The 20,742-nt window shown below is 36.8% G+C and overlaps 2 protein-coding genes across 2 annotated transcripts; both read right to left on the reverse strand.

Moving 5' to 3' along the window:
- Window positions 1-11,259: 11,259 nt before the first annotated feature.
- Window positions 11,260-11,895, reverse strand: LOC145566790 (F-box/kelch-repeat protein At1g57790-like). Its single transcript, XM_081626098.1, has one exon. The coding sequence runs from the start codon at window positions 11,893-11,895 to the stop codon at window positions 11,260-11,262; it is 636 nt and encodes a 211-aa protein (XP_081482224.1).
- A 3,470-nt stretch (window positions 11,896-15,365) lies between these two features.
- On the reverse strand, window positions 15,366-19,390 carry LOC145567693 (protein HOTHEAD-like). Its single transcript, XM_081627044.1, has 6 exons — window positions 19,234-19,390; window positions 18,758-18,878; window positions 16,942-17,583; window positions 16,425-16,816; window positions 15,776-16,341; window positions 15,366-15,686 (listed from the first exon to the last, which is right to left on the reverse strand). Exons 2-6 carry the CDS (start codon window positions 18,846-18,848, stop codon window positions 15,632-15,634), a joined length of 1,746 nt encoding a protein of 581 aa, XP_081483170.1. The 5' UTR covers window positions 18,849-18,878; window positions 19,234-19,390; the 3' UTR covers window positions 15,366-15,631.
- Between the last annotated feature and the right edge of the window lie 1,352 nt (window positions 19,391-20,742).

A 20,742-nucleotide genomic window follows, 5' to 3' on the forward strand; every position in this document is an offset into this window, starting at 1 on the left:
CAAATTTCCGGACCGAGTGATTCGGTGCCGGATGAGGAAATGGGGGAGGACACTGCTAGCACTAGCCAGCAGGCCCCCAGCTTGGACGACCACTCCGATGATGACTTTGATTCATCATCTTCGGACATCGCCTCCATTGACTCGAAGGAGGTGCGCTCAAAATTAAATTTTGCTGAAGAGTCCTTGTCAGTGGACAAGGGGGAAGGATGGGCAGAGCCGTCTGCTTCGCGCCGGCTGGAACGTGCTCCCTATTATTGCACGTTCCCAAAGGCAGGCGGGAGAAAATGACGGAGTACTTTGGGAAGTTTATCTCCAACCATGTCATGGGACATGGATTTCTTCTTTTTGTGCCGGACGCTGAGGATACAGTCTTTTGGCCAGAGAAGGCCAGCTACGACAACCAATGCTTTGGCTGCTATGAGGCGGCCATTCAAGCTGGTCTTTGCTTCCCTCTCCATCCGGCCGTGGAGAGGATTCTAGAGGGATACCAACTGGGTATCTGGCAACTAGCCCCCAACTCTTGGGTCAACATCATGGGCTACGTTGCCGCCTGCGAAATGCTGAAGGTGGATCCCAGCTTTGAGGCATTTGCTCATATGCATTATTTGAGCAAGACCCCTCAATAAAGCGGAGCCAAATGGTTCACCCTTACTAGCCATAAGGGTTACATGATGACGGTGGGGAAGGAGAACAAATGGAAGGAGTGGAGGAAGAAATTTTACATAGTCTCCTCCCCCGACCGCCTGCGCAACAAAAGGTACAACCGGTGGAACCGGAACCCTCCTCTCCTTGCTGGGAAGAAAGCCCTGCCGCTTGTCCCAAGGCAGGCGCATACTAGATCGAGGCCTGTTTACTGTGGCCGTTCGAACCAATGAAGAGACGGGGGAAAAGGAGGTCACCCTACAAAGCTACATTCCCCGTCATGAGTGGCTATCTGACAGGACATATTTGGCCGCTTGCGGTCTTAGTACTGAGAGGCCGAGAGGTAGTAGGTCGCTTGGTTTTATTTTACTTTGCTGATCTTGATTATTTCTTTAGTTTCTAACTCTTTTACTTTTTGTGCAAACCAAGCAATGGAGAACCTCTCGACCACCAAGAACCCAGCTGCACATTCTGCTGCTTATTCCCGTTTGTCCATCATGGGGCAAACGGACTAATGAGGAGCAGCCGTCAGGCGGAGCTCCTAAGGAAAGGAACTTTCACACTATACTTGTGTTGAGTTTTGTTGAGGCCGCATGCTTACTAAATGGCGGATTCTATGCAGGGCGGATTGTCCAAACCCTATCCCTCCAAACGGCCGGACCCGAAGCTTCAAAAGCAGTCGGGTGGTGATTTTGACAATTTTGGAAAACCTAGGAAGCACATCGCCCATAAGCCTAAGAAGGCTCATGACGACTCCATCCCCATCAGGACGACCCTAAAGACGAATTCCCATGGGGTATCAAAGAGTGGCAAGCCACTTAATACTGCTGTCGGCTTAGCAGTAGGCGAAAGCAAAGCCGCCCGGGAGGAGGAGGCGGAAGGTATAATCACTTAAACCATTTTTCAATGTGGTTGGATTAAATAACAGTCACCCAAAAGGGCACTGGACCATTCGAAAATTTTTTAATTCATGTTGTTTGATCTGACAGAGATTCCGCAGAGGCAGACTGTCTTACAACAAGGATGATGCGACTGTTAATGCTGAAGACCTCCCCTGATCCTTTTAAGCTTTTTAGGTATCTTTCTGCGGCCGAATGGCCAAATATTTTCATTATTGGCCTGTGTGCTGAGTATCTATGTATATTTACCAACCACGGGGTCAAGTGAATCAGCTATTTCTTCCGGTTTTAGTGGCTAACTTTTGCAGTCGTCCACAGGGACAACTGTTTTCAATTTAAATGAAGCATCCGGTCAATCTGACCGGTTTTGATTATATTGGCATCTTGCTTTAAAATTTCTTAAAGCTTTCAATTTTATTTGATATGCATAGATTTTAGCTAAGTATTTAACTTGCATGTATATTATGCGATTATTTGTTTTACTAGATGTCCTTGCCCCTGGCCGGATGTTCGCTTGGTTTCAAAAATGGGTTGATTGACTTAGAAATTATTGATACTTTAAAGAGTATGATTGGTTTCTAAATCAATCAATCACTATGGTGATTGCCCCAAACCAAGCGACAGACGGCCATCTTGAGCAGATAGATAGGCACTTGAGAGTATCCGACTAAGGGCCTCAATTAGTCGTTTAGACGCTACTGAGCCGTTAAGTCCTTGAACTTAGCTTATTTTATCAAGCATAATCCGCCGTCTGTATTGCCCCAGAGCAATAACAGGCAGTGAGACATAATAGAGTAGCCTCAAATAGTAGCCGCTTTCCGTCTGTATTAAAACAGTCCGAAAAACTTACACCTATTAAATTTCAAATTAGATTAAATCAAACGGCTGCGATTGTTATCTTAATCCAAACAGTCGGTAGGGCCGTTTGTTTTCGATTTATAGAGCAATGTACCACCCAAATGGGTGATGCTCTCTTCGACAAATTCGCCCAAATGGACGTCGCCGGTTGTCTGACTCATGTTGGAGCAGACGACTTTTTATAGAACATATCCGGCTTTCGGCCTCTTTAAGGAAAATAGTTAGCCACCAATTCTTTGACATTAGCTTATAAATGGTAAATAGATTCAAGGTCGACTGCACGTTGTGCAGGCGGTGCTTTTTAAGCATTGGCATTCGGGCCGACTGCTTATAATGCAGGCGGTCCTTATTGATGCACTTTACAAACTGCTAAGTGAGGTTGGGTCGCCTGCACATTGTGTAGGCGGTTCTCACGAATATGTTAAAATGATTGGGTTTAGGCCTTCTGCACATTGTGCAGACGGTACCCTATACTACAATAGAATATTAAGCTTGGTTCGTCTGCACATTGTGCAAGCGGTGCTCTTGAATGTGAAAATAAATAGACATAGTTTGGGAAAGAAGGCGGATTTTTCATTAATGAGTTTAAATAAAAAATTTACAAAATTTCAGAAGTTGATACTTTTTCAAATTATCTACATTCTAGGTTTTGGGTAGCTGCCTGCCGTCTGGTGTCTCTAAACGGTAGGTGCCGCCTCATACTTCTTCATAGATTCGGTAGGGGCCTTCCCAATTTGGGGTTAGCTTCCCTTGCTCATTCGCCCTACCAACTGCCTCCATTTTCCGTAGCATAAAGTCCCCAACCTTAAGGGGCCGCTTGTGCACTCTCTTGTTGTAGGCTCTAATCATTCTCAGACGGTAGATTTTATGGCGCAAGGTGGCATTGCTCCTGCGCTCTGGAAGCGAGTCCAATGCTAGCCGCATGGTCTCTCAATTTGCCTCTACGTCATACAACATGATTCGAAGAGTCGGCTCATAGTAATCGATGGGCAAGACGGCCTCTGCACCGTACACCATGAGGAATGGGGTCCCTCCAGTTGCCCCTTTTTCTGTTGTTTTGATGGCCCATAGGACATGTGGTAGTTCATCCGCCCATAGGACGCCAACTCTTTCAATCTTCTTTTTTATACCGTCTAAGATTAACTTGTTGAAGGCTTCAACCTGGCCGTTTACTTGGGGTCGGTTGACTGATGCAAAGCAGTGTGAGATCCCTTGATCTCCCAACCAAGTCTTGAGTTGAGGCATCTCAAACTGAGGACCGTTGTAAAAAACCATAGACATAAGCACCCCGAACCGGGTGATGATATTCTTCCAGATGAAGGAGATGACGTCCTTAGTCCTGATGTTTTTAACCGCCTTTGTCTCTACCCATTTGGTGAAATAATCCACGGCAACAAAGATATACCGCCGTCCGCCTGACGCAGAAGTATATGGCCCCAGGATGTCCATGCCCCACTTGGCGAATGGAACTGGGCTATGAATATCCGTCAGATATGTGGCCGGACGGTGTATAAGCTTGCCGAATTTTTGGCATTTATCACACTTTTTCACCAATGTCATGGCGTCTTTCTCCAGGGTAGGCCAGAAATAGCCCTGCCGCCTGGTCCTTTCTGCTAGAGACCTGCCATCTATATGTGAGGCATAAAAGATCTTATGTAGATCTTCTAGAATTTCCTACCCCTGTTCGGGGGTGATGTATTTTAAGAGTGGTTGTAGGAACCCTTTCTTAAAAAAACTCTCCTTTACGAATTTCGAAATTGGCCGCAGGTTTTTTCAGTGCGGTTGCTTTTGGAGTTGAATCCGGCAGCGTGCCGTCTAGTAGATACGCCCGGATGCTATCCATCCAAGTAGAAGTTCGGTCAAGTACTCCAATGAGATCTTTTTCAATGCTTCGTTTTTCCATTACTTCCCAAAATACTGACCGAGGTGTATCATATGAGGCGGATGATGCCAGCTTAGATAGAGCATCCGCCTGTTTGTTTTTGGACCGAGGCACTTGACTTAGATTGAATTCTTCAAGTGTCTCGGCCTTAGCTTTGACCGCCTGCAAGTATTTGATCATAGCCGGATGGGTGGCTTCATAATCACCATGATATTGGCTCACAACCAACTGAGAGTCAGAGCAAGCGTCAATCTTAGTTGCCCCTGCCGCCTTGCACATGCGGATGCCGGCTAGCAGAGCTTCATACTCTGCCTCATTATTTGAGGCCTGGAACTTGAACCGTAGTGCATGCTCGTACTTATCCCCCTCAGGGGACTGATATATAACTCCTGCACCACAGCCGTTCATAGTGGAGCTCTCGTCCATATACACTTGCCAAGCCTGATCAGTGTTATCCAGCACAACCGGCCTTGTCATTTCGACAATAAAGTCGACAAATGCCTGCCCCTTTATTGCCTTCCTTGGTTTGTGATATGTCCATTTTATATAGTGTTTTGCCCCCGTCCCTTGGTCATAATTGGTAGTGTTTTTGACTCTTTAAACCCACTTTTATTACTAATTGGTGTTTTCTAGTATTTTCGTAGTTTTGGTTAACTTTTGTAGGGATTTGCACTTTTGGAGCATTTCCCCGGGATATTATGGAGTGACTACGAGCATTGGAGGAGCACGACCATTTTTTATAGCCCAGGACCGGTTAGAGTCATCGAACCGGTGATTAAGGGCTTAGCATTTGAGATTCCGAGGCATTTGGACCGAGTATTCAAGACCCGAAGAGGAAATCCGGATTGGGCTGAAGATTCGGAGCCCAATCGAGAAGTCCAAGCTTGCCCAAGTGTCCGGGCCCCGCCCGGCCGGGCGAGGAAGTTTAGTTTGCGCCCGTTCGGGCGCGAGAGATACTCATATTGGAGAAAGGCGGGCCCGATCGGGCGCGAGGTTTTTAGGAGGTGATTTCGGCGATTTATATTAGTTTTAATTAGGAGTAATTATTTTGGGTATAAATACGATTTAATGCTTTTGATTAAGATTTCTTCTCTTAGATTTTCTCTCTCTACTTAGTTATTAGATTATTTTCTCTCTCTACAACTTTGTTCTTAATTCAACTCTTTAATTCCGATTACTTTGGTAACGATTTCTTCTTCTTTAATCTCAGCTATTTACTTTATTTCTTCCATCATGTCTTGTTTAATTGCTTTGATTAGTTTAGTTTTAATTATGTCTGAGTAGTTTTCTTTCTAGAGTTTATGGGGATCCATAAATAATATGAAGGGGTAAATTATTGTTGTTGATTGTCAATGCCTGATTAATTTCCTATTGATTGATTTAATACTTTGCAACTAGATTAGCGCTGGTCTTTTATGTATGAGTTTAGCAATATTAATTCGAGATTCGAGAGATGAGAATTTATATTTAGGCTTAGTTTCAATAGGCAGGTTAATTTATAAATGGTTAAGTCGAGATTCGAGAGATGAGATTTAATACCGGTAGATTAATTCTGTGATTGTAATACGTAGCGAAAGCCCTTTATGATCTGATTAATTGATGCATTGATGATTGATTATTATGCTTTACCCTGGAATATTATTTATTGGTGAACCTATGCCCTAGGTCTTTTATTCCTTGATTTTCCTCCTACTTTTTTATTCCTTTTCACTTTTACTCCTAGTAGTTTAGTTCTCCTTTATAATAACAAATTGGTTACTTGATAATCTAGATTATATAGATTCATTAGGAATAAATTGACTTGTTTCCCTGTGGTTCGACCCTTCTTCCCTATCTACATAGTTAGTGGATTTAGGTATTATTTTTGATTAGGTGATTAGGACTTTAACCTGTCAGTTCGTAAGTGATTTCCAGACCTTGTAATTCAATAGCCCATTTGAGCATTCGGCCTGATAATTCCATGGTCGTCATTGGCCGCTTGATCAGTTGGTCAGTGTAGACCACTACCGGATGTGCCAAGAAGTAAGGTTTCAACTTCTTGACAGCCATGTAAAGAGCGAGGCCAAAATTTTCAACCATGAAGTACCGAAGCTCTACGTTTCTAAAAACGTGGCTAATGAAATAGAGCGAGAGCTGGGTGCCGCCTCTTTTAGCAAGGAGAACGGCACTGAGGGCATGATCTGAGACAGCAAGGTACATGTAGAGCGTCTCTTTGGGCAGAGGGTTGACCAGCCTTAGCAAAGAGTGCAAATGTTGCTTCAATTTTTGGAAGGCCGCCTCAGCATCATCCCCCCATTCAAACATAGCCTTCTCCCTGATCGCCTGGAAGAAGTAGAGGCACTTGTCACCTGACCGGCTGAGGAATCTACTTAGGGCCGTCAGACAACCTGTTAAATTTTGTACTTCTTTGATAGTGCGGGGCGACTGCATGTCAATGACCGCCTATATTTTTTCAGGAATGGCCTCTATCCCCCTTTGGTCAATCAGGAATTCGAGAAACTTCCCAGACTCAACACCAAAGACACACTTCTTGGGATTGAGCATGACCTTGTGCCGCCTGAGTGTGGTGAACGTTTCTCGGAGATCAACAAGGTGATACACTTGTTTCTTGGATTTGACTATCATGTCATCGATGTACGCCTCTACATTCCTCCCAATCTGATTAATGAAGACCGTATTAATCATTCGTTGGAAAGTAGCATACGCATTCTTCTAAATTATCAATCTCATCACTTAGATAATAGACCCGTGATCACTGACAACGGGTCTTTTTGTCTGCATAAACAGACCCCCTCATGAGAGGGAGTCTCTTTATCAAAGAGACCCCTGAGATAGAGACCCGTCAAGAGGCGGTCTCTCATGCATATTTCAACGGGTCTCTTTGCCCTTTTTTGTAGTAGTGCTTTTTTCATTCTTAGAAAATCATTATCTACAACCGTAGCATCAATATTAGTTTTATTACTAAAAAACGGAATTCTCTCTTCTTTGTATTCTTTTGCCATCTCACGTTTAAAAATCGTAATTAATCAACACATTTGTGCAATTTCATTTTCAAACATCCTACAAACTTTGAAAAGAAAGATAGATATCTCATTTTAGACTGATTTTTATCACATTAAGCTAAAAGAGGGTGTTTTCTTTTTCATATGAGAGTCTCTACCTACTGGATGGACTAGACATGTATCTTAGATTTGAATTTCAAATCCGTCTCTAAACTAGAGACAAATTTGAAAATCTGTTTCTAAATTAGAGACAGATTTTAAATTTTGTCTCTAATATTTCTTTCACTTATTATCAATTATGTGCATAGAAGTAAACAAATAATATTTGGTATACTTGGTGAGAGTTTCACTATATATGTGACTTTTAGGTCACAGGTTCGACTCCTACCAATTGCAATTCTTGAGATTAGGGATTCAAGGAGCCTTACATGCAAAGCCGAGTCAGTAGGTTCGATTTATATGAAACAAATTATAATAAGCTCAATTTTAAATTTAGGCTCATTTAGGCCTTTTTTTTTTTTGGGTGCAAGGCTCATTTAGGCCTATAAATACATAATCTATGGGCATGTTCTGATTAACTGAACTGAACTGAATATTTTATGAGAGAAGGAAATTAAGATAAGAACTGAACTGAACTGAACTTATTAGAGCTGAACTAAACTGAACTGAACTTATTAGAACTGAATTGAACTAAACTGAAAATAAGCTAAAGAGAACAGGCCCTATGTAAAATAACTTACCCAATTACCCGAATGTAATAGTGGGCTGCTGTTATTGTGCTTATTAACTTTATTTAAATGTAAAAAAACTTATAATTTTATTTAAAATAAATAATTCGAGCCGCTCGCGAGCTTTTTGAGCCGATCTTACCATGACTTGTATATCGTCTCGTTTAGTCTCGAGTAAAGGTGATCATTGGGTGGGCCGGGCCGAAACCAAAAAATTAAGCCCGCTTCTCGAGCCAAATTTTTTGTGCCCAAACCCGTCCAAAATGGTCGGGCCGTACGGGCTTTTCGGGCCAGGACTAAAAAAATCAACTAAATATACATAAAAACGCATTCCCAAACCCGCCAAAAAAAATTATTTTTTTGGGTCGGGTCGGGCCCAACCCAATTCCGGAATGAAAAATTCTGCCCAAAACCCGCCCAAAATTGGATCGGGCCAACAGGCCGGACTACCTTTGATCACCTCTAGTCTCGAGCCGAATCTGAACTTGAGTTGAGACCTGCCCATTCGAGCTTTGATAAAGCTGAGCTTTAACAGTTCACGAGCAGACACGATAGCAGCCCTAAGTGGATCATTTAATTTGTTCTAGTTTTGTTGAAGTTTGATGGTGGGCCAACTAGATGAGCAACGTCAAATACAATTGTATAAAAACAATGTTGTGAACAAATAGCAATACCTAATATGGTTATCCTCGTGTTTGGTGAAAATTAAAAGCTGATCATTAGCTAATTTTATTAATTGACTTGTCAAACTTATATTATTAGCTGATAGTATAAAAACGTTTAGTAAATAGCCGTTTGCTTTAAGTTGTTTGAGTATGTAAATAAATTGTGGGATAGGTAGTTGAGGTAGGATTTTAAATTAAATGGGGATATAAGTGTAATTTTATCTTAGGATATTGAGTAAGCTTAATGAAAAGAGCTTAATTAGTAGATTAAGCTCATTAAATAAACTTTCCATGCACCAAACACTTTATATATGTTTGGGCCCAGTTGGATAGACAATGCAAAACCCCAAACACCCATCTTGGTCATCTATGTCATCCAGACAATTTAAAATGGACTCGTAAGGAAATGAGTACTGAACTACTCTTTTTTTTTAAGATGTTGCACTTAGTTTTAGACAATCATAAATTCTCGAGAAAGACGGATGTACGTTAATTTATTGTTAGACGGCGGGTAAAAGTTATCTTAAAAGTATTTAAAGTTACCCTATATATTACCTCCGTTTCTTATTATGTGCAATAAAGGAATATTTTATGTCTCACAAATAATACCCCTTTGTCGCACATAATAAGAAACGGAGTCAGTACTATAAAAGTTATTATTCCTTTTTTTTGATATAAATTTTATGTTATAAAAAACTTACAATGTATAAGATTAATCCTATAGTATATATCACGAATCTATAAGAAATCATACATTAAAATAAATTCAAACCATCGACAAATTAAAAGTTATCATTTAAGGGGTTAAAGTTACTATAAAAATAGTTAAAGTTACCTCAAACTAACCATCTTAAATTACAATAAAACTCACGTACATCCACCTTATACAAGACTTATTGTTAGACAATATAATTTATTTAGATAAAGTAAGAGATAAGTGAGGTAGTTGAAGTATTAAAAAAAAGTGTAAAAGAAAGATAATGAGGTTAAAATTTTTATTAAAAAAGTAATGAACGTGAGAGTAAAAAAATACTCCCTCCATCCCTTTTTACATTCCTATTTGTAAACTTACACGGGAATTAAGGAACTTGGAATAAAACAAAGAATAATAAAACAATGTACAAAAAAATTACAAGACGTTAATTAATGTCTTTGAGTAAAACAAACATAGAATAATATTTAATGATGCATATGTCATCAATCCTTTGCAAGGAAAAAGGACCAATAACATTTTTTGATGGAAAAAAAAAAGACCAATCATATTCATCTAAATTGATTCACATGAAGTCTGAATTTTTTAGTGAGAAAATAAGAGTGAGAAATAGAGAAAGTATTAATTACAAAACAGAAAAATAGAGATAATTTGGGATATTTAGTAAAAATTTACTTACTAAAAAAGGAAAGTAGGAATGTATTTTGAAATATCCAAAAAGAAAAATAGGAATATAAAAAAGGAACGGAGGGAGTAGTTTTATAAAAAAAAAAAAAGTAGATCTGAGTTGTATCCCAATAAATCAAGATAATATAAGATCATACGATTAATACCCAACAAATCAAGTTCCTTATTCATACTGCTGAGGCTGAAAAGATTTGGATGGAAAGACAAGATTGTTTTAACATGTTCAGTGACTTCTCATCCTGTCAAGATCCAATTACTTGTACAGTATGATTTAGGCCAGTAACAAAAATATGAGGCCAATACTTAAAATCAAAAAAAATTTCACCACAAAATTCCATAATTCAAGCATAATTATTAATTAAGCTTCACAACTTTGAGCATTTGCGCATTACTTAGAGATTTCAGTTTTTTCCAGCCTTATTATTTTACCATTTTGATAAGAATGCAAGACAACTATACAGCTTATATAATCTGATTGTTAGCTTAGGTTTCAAATGTATGTATGACTTTCACTTCCTTTAGTCCTTTACAGATTCAAAATTCTATTGATATATAATTTTTGCTTTGCATCCCAAATTTGGGATCTAATTCAACAACAGACAAAATTCGTCATAAGGAATATTCGGGAGTAACCTTAACATATTGTGATTTTTAAAAATGAGGGCGCTCTACCCACAAAGGAGGAGTAATATCACAGAATTGTGAAGGACCTTCATAAAATCGTTCAATGACTTTTCTTTCCTTCAAGCTGTAAATACCCATATCGCTTCCTCCATTGCATACACTCCTACTACGAAATGTTTCGATATAAACATCGGTAAAATATATGCAATCAGCTTTACAACCATGTTTATACGATGATGCATCTACAGAAAAAGTTGAGTTAAAACCCAAGAATATAGCATGTTCACCCACACCCTCGACTTGTTTGAATTTTCCATCATCCACATTCAACTCGAGTATGTCAAATGATTCGGTCTCATACTTGTTTTCATCCTCTTCTCCAATATCACCCAGGTAAATCTTCCTCAGTATTACCAACAAAGTGTTTTCTACTTCTACCAAGTATGGAATGACATCTAGGCGGTTATCACGGTCATTATTTCGAACTGGAAGGTCGACAACAATTCTAGGTTGTCGTTTCATTACCTCACTTCCAAATGCCATTACCTTTCCATACATATCTATGGCATAGAATTCTTCTTTAAAGTAACAGACATCGAACACTTGATTAAGATAAAATTGCACATCAGGTATATACTCCACTCGAGTTGCCCAGGTCTCCAAAAGGCCAACCTTTGAGTTTTGTCGAACATTGTTGCAACAGCAAAATCATCACCACAAGACGGCCTAGACGATATAATGAATTTGTAATACACAAATAAAGATGAAAGCTCGCCCTCCAATAGTTCATCTTCATCAAAATCCAATAACTTAGGAAGAATACTCGGTGGCTTGATCACATTACTAGAGAAAGGATCAAAAAGGGTGATGTTATGATTACTGAGACTAGTAGAAATAAGCCACCCTTTCGAAGCGAAAAACATCCATCGGTCATCATGAGGCTCGGGCAGATTGGTTTTACGGAACATGTGTTTGGAGAGACCGTAAAGTCTGCGGTGCGAGTTATTGGGAGGGTCTGCTAACATCAACCAAGGAAGTTGGGTGTTTTTATATGGACAGAAGTTATTGACATCCTTTATTGAACATCTCCAAGTTGAACAGACCAACCCAAAATTTTCAAAATCTTCTAGACTTTCAAGATGCTCCATTGCAATTTTCCTAATAATTTCTTCAGGAATTTCACTCCAATTTACCATGCTTGCCGTTGCCTTCAAAAGTGAAAATAATACAATCAATCAATAAAAACAATGGCAATTTGAACGTAATAAACAAAAATAGGCAACGAACGATTCATTATGTTTAGGATTAACTATGGTTAGCTAGATAGATTTATTATTTATGGTAAATTTATTTGGTTTGGATTACTACCTTTGCAAATCAAAATTCAAATCCAATAAACAAATTGATTTCAACTCACAAATCTATTGTAATATATAAAGAAAAAGGGCATCTTGGGTGATAAATTTGTGTTTTTTCAAAATGCCCTCCTCAATTTACTAATTTACGTTTTTTTCTAAGAAAATCACATATTAAAAAAAAAAAAAATCCTTAACTGCTCACACTGAGCTTTTTTTTTTAAAAAAAAACGTTTTATAGCATATTTTCGGTTGGTTTTATCTTCAAAAAACTTACAAAAAAAAAAAAAAAAAAAACAGTTATTTGGTTTTTTAGTTATAAAAAAAATTAAAAAAAAAAAACTAAAAAATCCCCACAACTCACAACCCACGTTTAGTTGGTTTTTTCTTCAGAAAAAAACTTATTTAATTTTTTTTTAAAATTGATCCAAGTTTACTTTGTTGACAATTGTAAAAAAAAAATTGTTGATATAACATAGTCATCCATGATTTCATGTAGTCCACATTCATCAAACTTTCTACAATTTTTTCTTTGTAGTATAATTGTATACTCCAATTACTAATTCACATTTTTTAAAAACACAATTTATTCACAATTTTTTTAAAATAACACTTTATTTTATTCTTTTTTTTTCCTCCCTCAAAAAAAAGTTGTTAACAACTATAATTAAATATTAAATACTTTTTTTTCAAAAAAAAAAATTAAATATTTTCTTAAATAACTACCCCTAATTCCAGGTTTAAAAAAAAAAAAAAAACTACCCCTAATTCCTATTAAAAAAAAAAACCTACCCTTAAAACTAACTAATCCTGCCATAGAGAAAAAAATAACCACCAATAAAAACTGTTTTTTTTACAACAATATATATAAAGATAAACTGGTTCAAAACAAAAAGGAACATTGATGATCTTTTAGTCATGGTTAATATTTATATTTTATCATAAAAAAATTATTGATTTCTTTTTATATAGGCATTAGGCACTATTAATTACAAAAATAAAATTATAAAATATGGATAAATTAAATCAATAAATTTTTATACTGTACACGCGTACCTCTTAACTTGTAAAATTAAATCAGCAAACTGTATTCAAATTCAATTATCAATTTAATTTCAACTCACAAATACAAATTCAATTAAGAAACAGAATTCAAATCAAATAAAAATTATTGATTTCATATCGAGAATACAAATTCAGTCAACAATTAGTTATCAAGATTAAAAGTTAATTTAGAGGTAATTATGACACTCTTATCAATCAAATACTCCGTACAAGTTTCTTCAAAAAAAAAAAAATACTCCGTACAAGTTCAGTCATCCAATAAATAAAAAAAATCAAAAAAAAAAAAAAAGCATAATTCAGAATGACGAACCCAAATTAAATTAACAAAATTGAATTTGCATCCAAATATTTATTCAATTAAAATATAGAATTGGCATCACAAATACAATACTAATAAATAGACTTACTGTAAAAGACAAGATATATATGGCAGCAGTTTAAAAAAAAAATGGCAGGAGTTTATTTATGAGAGTAGTCGTGCCTCAGAATTGAAACAAGAACAGGTTCTATTCAACCATCCAAATTGAATGCTTCAGTATTAAAGGGGGTTTATTCGTTAGCAATTTGCCTTGTATCCTAATAATCTCGCTGTTTAAATAAAAGTTTCCTAATTTCCCTTAGATTTTTAAAGATAGAATTTATAGCCTAATTAACTATACTTTTTTGATAAAAACAATATGGACTAAAGAAAAAAAACCTTAGTTGGGTCAAAAAAAAAAAAAAACCTCAGTCAAATGGGTTAAGGACGAGCGAGTCTTTGGGTCGAGGATTTACTGCAGAGTAGAATACGTTAACTAACCAGTAGTGATTAGACTTGGCAAATAGGTCATTCGGGTCGGGTATGGGTCGGGTCAAGTTCGGGTCAAAAAGTTATCGGGTCAAGTTCAGGTCGGGTCGGGTCATTTCGGGTTTCGGATTGATTTCGGGTCAATTGATAATCGGGTCGGATCGGGTTTTGGGTCAACATTTCGGGTCGAGTTCGATTCGGGTCAAGTTTGGGTCCGGTCGGTTCGAGTCAAGTCAATTTTCGGGTCGAGTCAGTTCGGGTCGGGTCAATCTTTGGGTCCAATTTTCGGGTCAACTTCGGGTCGGGTCATATTCGGGTCGATGCATTGGGTTAAATTCAACTCTATATACTACATCCGTTTCATATTATTTGTAACCATTTGACATATAGTATAGAGGAAAAATGTCTAATCGTTGAAAATAATATGAAACGGAGGTAGTATACATTTATATATTTTTTGACAAGAAACTCACTATATTTATTAAGGCTATTTTTTTCATGGAATACATTAATTGTTTGACTTTAGATTATTTTGTAATTTCATTTGGTATTGAACATTATGTTATGTACACATTATTATTGTACTATTTTTTTTTTAGACTTGTGAGAATTGTGACTTTTATTTCGAGCTTTAGTTAATTTTTTTAATCATATGGACAAACTCCGTAGAATAGTCGTTAAATTTCAATCTTTTTACGATTTTTTTAATAACTTATAGAGATAAAAGGCCGAAGAAATCGAGAAAAGTAATGCTCAAAATATGTAAATTACTTACACTGTTACACATTACAAATTAATAAAAAAAATTAAGTCAGTTTGATTGCTGTTTTTTCTATTTCGGTTTGCTTAGGTCAAGTTTTTAGCTTAAATAGATTCTGGTAATTTAAGGTATAAGATAATTTTGGTTCAGGTCACTTTGGGTTTCGAGTCTATTTGCGTCAATTAATTCAAGTTAAAGGTTGGGTCACTTTGGGTATCGGGTCTCGGGTCATTTCGGGTCACGGGTCAACTTCGGGTCGGGTCGGGTCGTTTTGGGTCGGGTCATTTCGGGTTAAGGTCGGGTCAATTCCACTTCGGGTCGGGTATGGGTCGGGTCGGGTTGATTCGGGTTTTGGGTCAATTTCGGGTCACTATTTTCGGGTCGATTTCGGATCATGGGTAGGGTCATCGGGTCTGGGTCAGAATTGCCAGGTCTAATAGTGAATATGAGTACCAGAATATGGTCAAAATGAATTACTGTATTTCCCATTCAAAAAAAAAAAAAAAAAAATACTGTATTTATTGTAAATACTGTGGGACCCATTAAAAGAAGGCTTATAAAAAATTTGGATCAAAGTTCAGATTATTTAGAGGAATTTTAGAAACTGTTGGTACATGTCTCTTTGAGTAACAGTAAGAGGCTTTGAGTTAGAAGAGTTCTAGCAAGAGAAAGATTGTGCGCTTTGATATATTTATAATGTTAGGATATAAATTAAGTACTTTGTATTCTCATTAGATTGAACAAAGTTGGAAGTTGCTGATAATGCTGAATATTACAAATCTTATAGGATATATATATGATACTTTTCGAATAAGAGAAAATGAGATACAATTATTACAATAACAATTTAAGATCTCAAAATTTGTTTTGAGAACAACAAAATGGGATTTTTCCAAAGAAAATTAAACTACATCATCTTGTAAAAATCATCCATGATCATTGATCTTTATTAGTGATTGTTTAGCTCATTTTTTCCCTTGGCTTTCTAACCTGTCTCTTAATATCCTAACTCCCATGTACCTGCAAAATTAACACATCATTAGTGTACAAATTTGAAGAATATGATGATATAATTTGTATGTAATTAATTAGTGAAATATTATTATTACCTTCCAAGCATCATAACAGTAGCCTGAGGATTTGTCCCAGGGGAGTAATAAAAGGTTGATCCATCAATAACTCGTAATGAATCAATTCCAATAACCTTATAATCCGAATCCACTACTCTTCCGACTAGACAACCACCATGGTAATGCCAAATAGTCATGACTGTGTCCTTGCAGAACTGCTCGAGCGAGGTTGATACGTTGGCGTGGTGAGGCAGCAAGTTTACAGGGGTGCTAGCAGTCATATTGAGGAGTGTGTGAACAGATATACCTTGATACTTGAACTTAGAAAATGGTTGGGATTCTATTACTTTTTCTATGGTTTGGAGCCCTTGCACACACCTTTGTAGATCCTCGGGTTCTTGGAAGTAGTTGAAGGTTACTGATGGGTTGTCGTTTGGGTTGAGACTTTGAAGCTCGAGGTGACCTGTTGATATTGGACCCATTATTTTTTCGAGTATGAACCCGCCTTGGAAGGCTATGTCTGGTAAGTTAGACATTTGCTCTATGGCCTCGGCTAATGCCTCTGGGGTTCTTTGCTTTGGTGGTACCACTGATAGTTGACCAATCTGTAAAATGTAACACATCATATTAACAATGTTAGGTAAAACTTGATTTGTACTTGTATTTAGATATAGAATATATTACGTACCTTTGGAGAGAGCATGCCAAAGTCTCTAGGGTGGGTGTTGCTGCCACCAAAGTTCTCGCCGCTAGCAGCCTCAATGTAGCTACCAAAGGGGGTGATGCCGACGACTTGGATGAGGGAGACCTCCACGGGGAGAGGAGAAGGGATGTATATTGCATTCATTGGATTGTCTCTCATACCCTGCCCAACCAAGGGCTGATCCAAAACTAGGCTAATATTGTGGGACTTAAGATGATCTGCTGGGCCAACTCCACTAAGCATTAGCAATTGTGGACTTCCTAATGCTCCAGCTGAAATTATAACTTCACTTTTAGACCCGGACTTTAAGTAGGCTGTATGTCGTACCCCTTGTGCATCCACGAATCGCACCCCGTGGGCTTGTGGCCTCGCCACCCCTGTCCATCCGTCGTTAAAATATTTAGTCAAGAAAATACATATAGTAATTGCAGACAGAAAATAACAATGTTCTTAAATTACTACATTAACAAGCGTGAAAAAAAAAGTGAGTTATATTTCGTACCTTTTGTTTTGAACAAGATCTTGTGGACAGTAGCATGTAAGAGCACATTAATTCCTTGGGGATTGGCATACCCCAACAAATTAGCAGCAGTATGCCTATTACCTTCTCTATCAAAGATGGTCCCACCAACTTTAGTCCCATTAATATGATCATAAGTGAACCCATTATTAGGGACTATTCCAGCTTGTAGTAGACCATCCCTAACGGCTGTTTGCCATTTCCTCATTGGGGGCTCAAACGCCACCACGTCCTCGACCCAGTGGTACGACTCGTTTACGAGGCGTGAGTCCCACCTCGCGTCTCGTACATAGCCGGGTCCTGCACGGGTGTAGAACCCGGCATTGAGGCAGGACCCGCCCCCTAGTACACGGGCCCTTGCACTGATAACCCCGTCCTCAGATATAAATCGTTGGGACGGGGAAGTTGGGGAGAGGTCCGAGAGGGCGGACCCAAATGAGGAGAGTAGGGTTATGTTCGAGTTTCCATACGGTGAGCCCCCTCGCTCTAGGAGTAACACGGTCGCGTTCTGAGATAACGTTGCAGCTAAGGGACACCCGGCCGTCCCACCCCCGACAATTATGTAGTCGTAATAGGAGGTTGGTGGTGCTGTTGTTGCATTATGGACAAAGCTATAGTTGGGAGCTGCCACCAAAATCACGTCCAAAAAAATTAAAAATGTCAATAAGATGTTGCATTCACCATTCGGGTTCATAATGGTTATCGTTACATGATTACACCATTTTATATTTATATGTACATGTATAATGTATTAGACTAATTATGCCTCTTGCTAAAAAAAAGTAAAAATAAAAAAAAAGGTAACATAATTCGTTTGAAAAGCTTGAATATCATTTAATGCTATTACTAGTTTTACATTATGCAAAGAACCTTACTAAAGTCGTTCTAAATCTTCTAACTGCTTTTTGCTACACTAATTACAAATTAAAATTTGCTAGTATACTTATGTAAAGTGGTTGAGTTCTTCATTACAAAAGACAATATTTTTCCAAAAAGTTGCGATGTCAACTAAATTTTAAATGGTGTACGCTTGTTTATAGGTCATACTCGTGCAAATGGGTGGGGGGAGCATTATGGCAACCTTCAAGACTGTACTAATGCTTATAGTAGAGTATTACTGTGTTTTACAATTAAAGTAAGGTCATTGATATATGAGATCTAAGGTTCAAATCTCAATTAAATCTGTATAGCTCCGTAGGTTAAACTAACTTTTTATTTGTATAAACAATAAATAGTGTACACTCACTCCATCTCAAAATTAATTTCATGACACTTGTTTTTTTTTTGTTATTTAATACTCCTTAAAAATTATCTTAATACTTTGTACTCAATCATACGTATCAATAAAACTTAATACAATGTAAAAAAAAAATGATTTTGTGTACTAATGTACATTGTACAAGTAGAAAAGATAAACGGGTACTATTTAGAATTTCCCAATATAAATTGTAAATCTTGATCTTGTTAAGAAAAAGAAAAAAAAGAAAAAAAAAAAAAAGAGTAAAGTTCAATTTGTGGAGTATAATCTTCCTAATTGACCTAATCCACATTATTAAAATTAAAAAATAAAAAAGATAAGATAAGTCAATAAGCACTTTAATTATATTAAGCTCCTTTAACACTTCAACTAAAGTAAAACCCTTATTAATTAGAGAATTAGTGTACTACATCTTTACAGTAAGTTCCTAATATTGACGGGGATAATCTTATATAGAAACGGAGAGAATAAACAGACTATAACGTGCATGCATGTACATTCAAAAATCTAGTTAATTAGGAGAAAAAGAATAAAAATTACCTTTATCAGAAGAAGAAAGGCCGTGAAAGAAGAAAGAAGCAGCAACCAACACTCTCCACCACCCAATGAGCCTTCCAACTGACTTACTCATTTTTGTTAAAATCTTTTCAAGCAACTTTATCTATAATAGTAACACTCAAAATCAACTAACAAGAATTAGAAGTTTTTGGTGTATATTACTTAAATTGCATGACTAATAACTGAAGTTATTATATACTACGAGAAGAATACACTATGAATAAAATATAACTAGACAGTCCAAATATAGTAACTAATTAACGATCAATTTGGACGCCTAAAAATACTACCCCACTACAAAGATGATGCAAAATATATATACCAAAGTTTAAAAAACCCTCCAAAAATTTAAGGCAAATATTTCGAAACTATATTATAACACTTGTAATTTAGAAAAAAATTCACAACATATTTATGCGTGAATATATAAAATATTTTTTGTAAGTGTGACAACTTACACAACGTGGAGTTTATGGATACCGATCGAATTTCAAGGATTTTTTTTTTCTTTTTTTTTTTTTTTTTTTTTTTTTTTTTTTTTTTTTTTTTTATTTTGTGGGGGAGATAGAGAGAGTAGAATTAGCAAAATATTTGTACAAACATACACACTCCCTCTCTCTTTTTGTCTCTCTCAAAGAGTCACAATTTTAGAGGTTGATAGGAGAGAGAGAAAGAGCAATGCTTAATGCTTAGGTGGTGGATTAATTGATTGTTGCAACTAATTTTGGAGACATTAATTGTTAAGTTTGTACTTGGTAGTTTAGGTTTGAGTACAAGGTATCTAGAATAAATATTTTACTACTCAAGTATTTGACGCTGAGAAAGTACAAATTTTGCAGTGTACTTAAATTGGGTTAATTTTATGTTGCAACACTTGTAACTTGTAAGCATTTGTTAGAATATAAGAGACGAGATAGTAATTTAGAAGTAAATCTCTATTTTGTTTTCAAACAACATTAACATCTAACACTGCACCATGAATGACTGACACAGTGACAAGAGAAATTGATCATGTGATGAGAAGAAAAATAAACGGACTATTTAATCAGCTGGTTAATGAAGGTGAAAAATCTATTTTGAAAAGACATCATTTCTTATCATGTTTAGATAATGGCCTATTTGAGTTGTTTAGTGTTTAAAACTTGTTCCTCATGAATGAACGTGAGATTTCTCTTGAATAGGATGTTTAACCCGAGGTTTGTATTTATATCCAACCCAAAAACAAGGGTGAAGAAAACCATCTACATCATTGTCATCTTTGATCAATCTAACATTTTCTTTCTTCTTTAGTCTTTTCTTTGCCTCCTCTAGAGTCATCACAAATGATTATATCACATAATGACACAAAGGGCATAACTAAATGAGTTATTGGCCACAAATATGGAAATGTTAATATGTTATACGTACTGTTATATGCTAAAAGTCAGTTTTTATAATTTTGCTGCCAAATTAGGTATGAATATAAGTTACTCCGTATTAATTTTGATGTATTTTGGTGAATTAATTGTTGGAAATGGATGTATATGAGCACAACATTCACAAACTTTATAGTTGCTGGCGTTACAAATAGGCATGTCAAGAAAATCTCATGGAGTGGATAACCCCAACTAACTTTATTACTCATTTATGCCAAAACTGTACCTGAATTAGGACAAACTCTTCATAACTCGATTCCAACCAATTCAAATAAATTTTTTGATTGAAATTTTCTATTAAATCAACACCACTCAAATCAAATTAACGTGCATTATAAAATATACCAAACTATAATCAAAAGAAACAATTTAATTGTGAGACAATATTTATGTGTGTTATGAAACAAACTAGAGTTAGCTTTCTATTGAAAGAGAGAGTGTAAAGATTTGAGCGTATGATCGAATTTTCTTCCCTTTTTGATTGCCTCATTTGTTATCGGGAGTAGTACATTTATTTTCCCTTTCTGTTTGCTTCATTTTATTTGTTTTTGG

This window comes from Chenopodium album, chromosome 11 (assembly GCF_948465745.1).
Source record: "Chenopodium album chromosome 11, dcCheAlbu1.1, whole genome shotgun sequence".
In the NCBI taxonomy this organism is placed as follows: Eukaryota; Viridiplantae; Streptophyta; class Magnoliopsida; order Caryophyllales; family Amaranthaceae; genus Chenopodium; species Chenopodium album.

What these genes read in the sequence shown, in the direction of transcription:
- LOC145566790 (XM_081626098.1), bottom strand. Translation starts at nt 11,895, where the DNA reads ATGGTAAATTGGAGTGAAATTCCTGAAGAAATTATTAGGAAAATTGCA.
- LOC145567693 (XM_081627044.1), bottom strand. Translation starts at nt 18,848, where the DNA reads ATGAGTAAGTCAGTTGGAAGGCTCATTGGGTGGTGGAGAGTGTTGGTT. An exon ending in CCTTTCTTCTTCTGATAAAG is followed by an intron (nt 17,584 to 18,757) that starts GTAATTTTTATT and finishes TTTTGGTGGCAG; the next exon opens with CTCCCAACTATAGCTTTGTC. An exon ending in GATCTTGTTCAAAACAAAAG is followed by an intron (nt 16,817 to 16,941) that starts GTACGAAATATA and finishes ACGGATGGACAG; the next exon opens with GGGTGGCGAGGCCACAAGCC.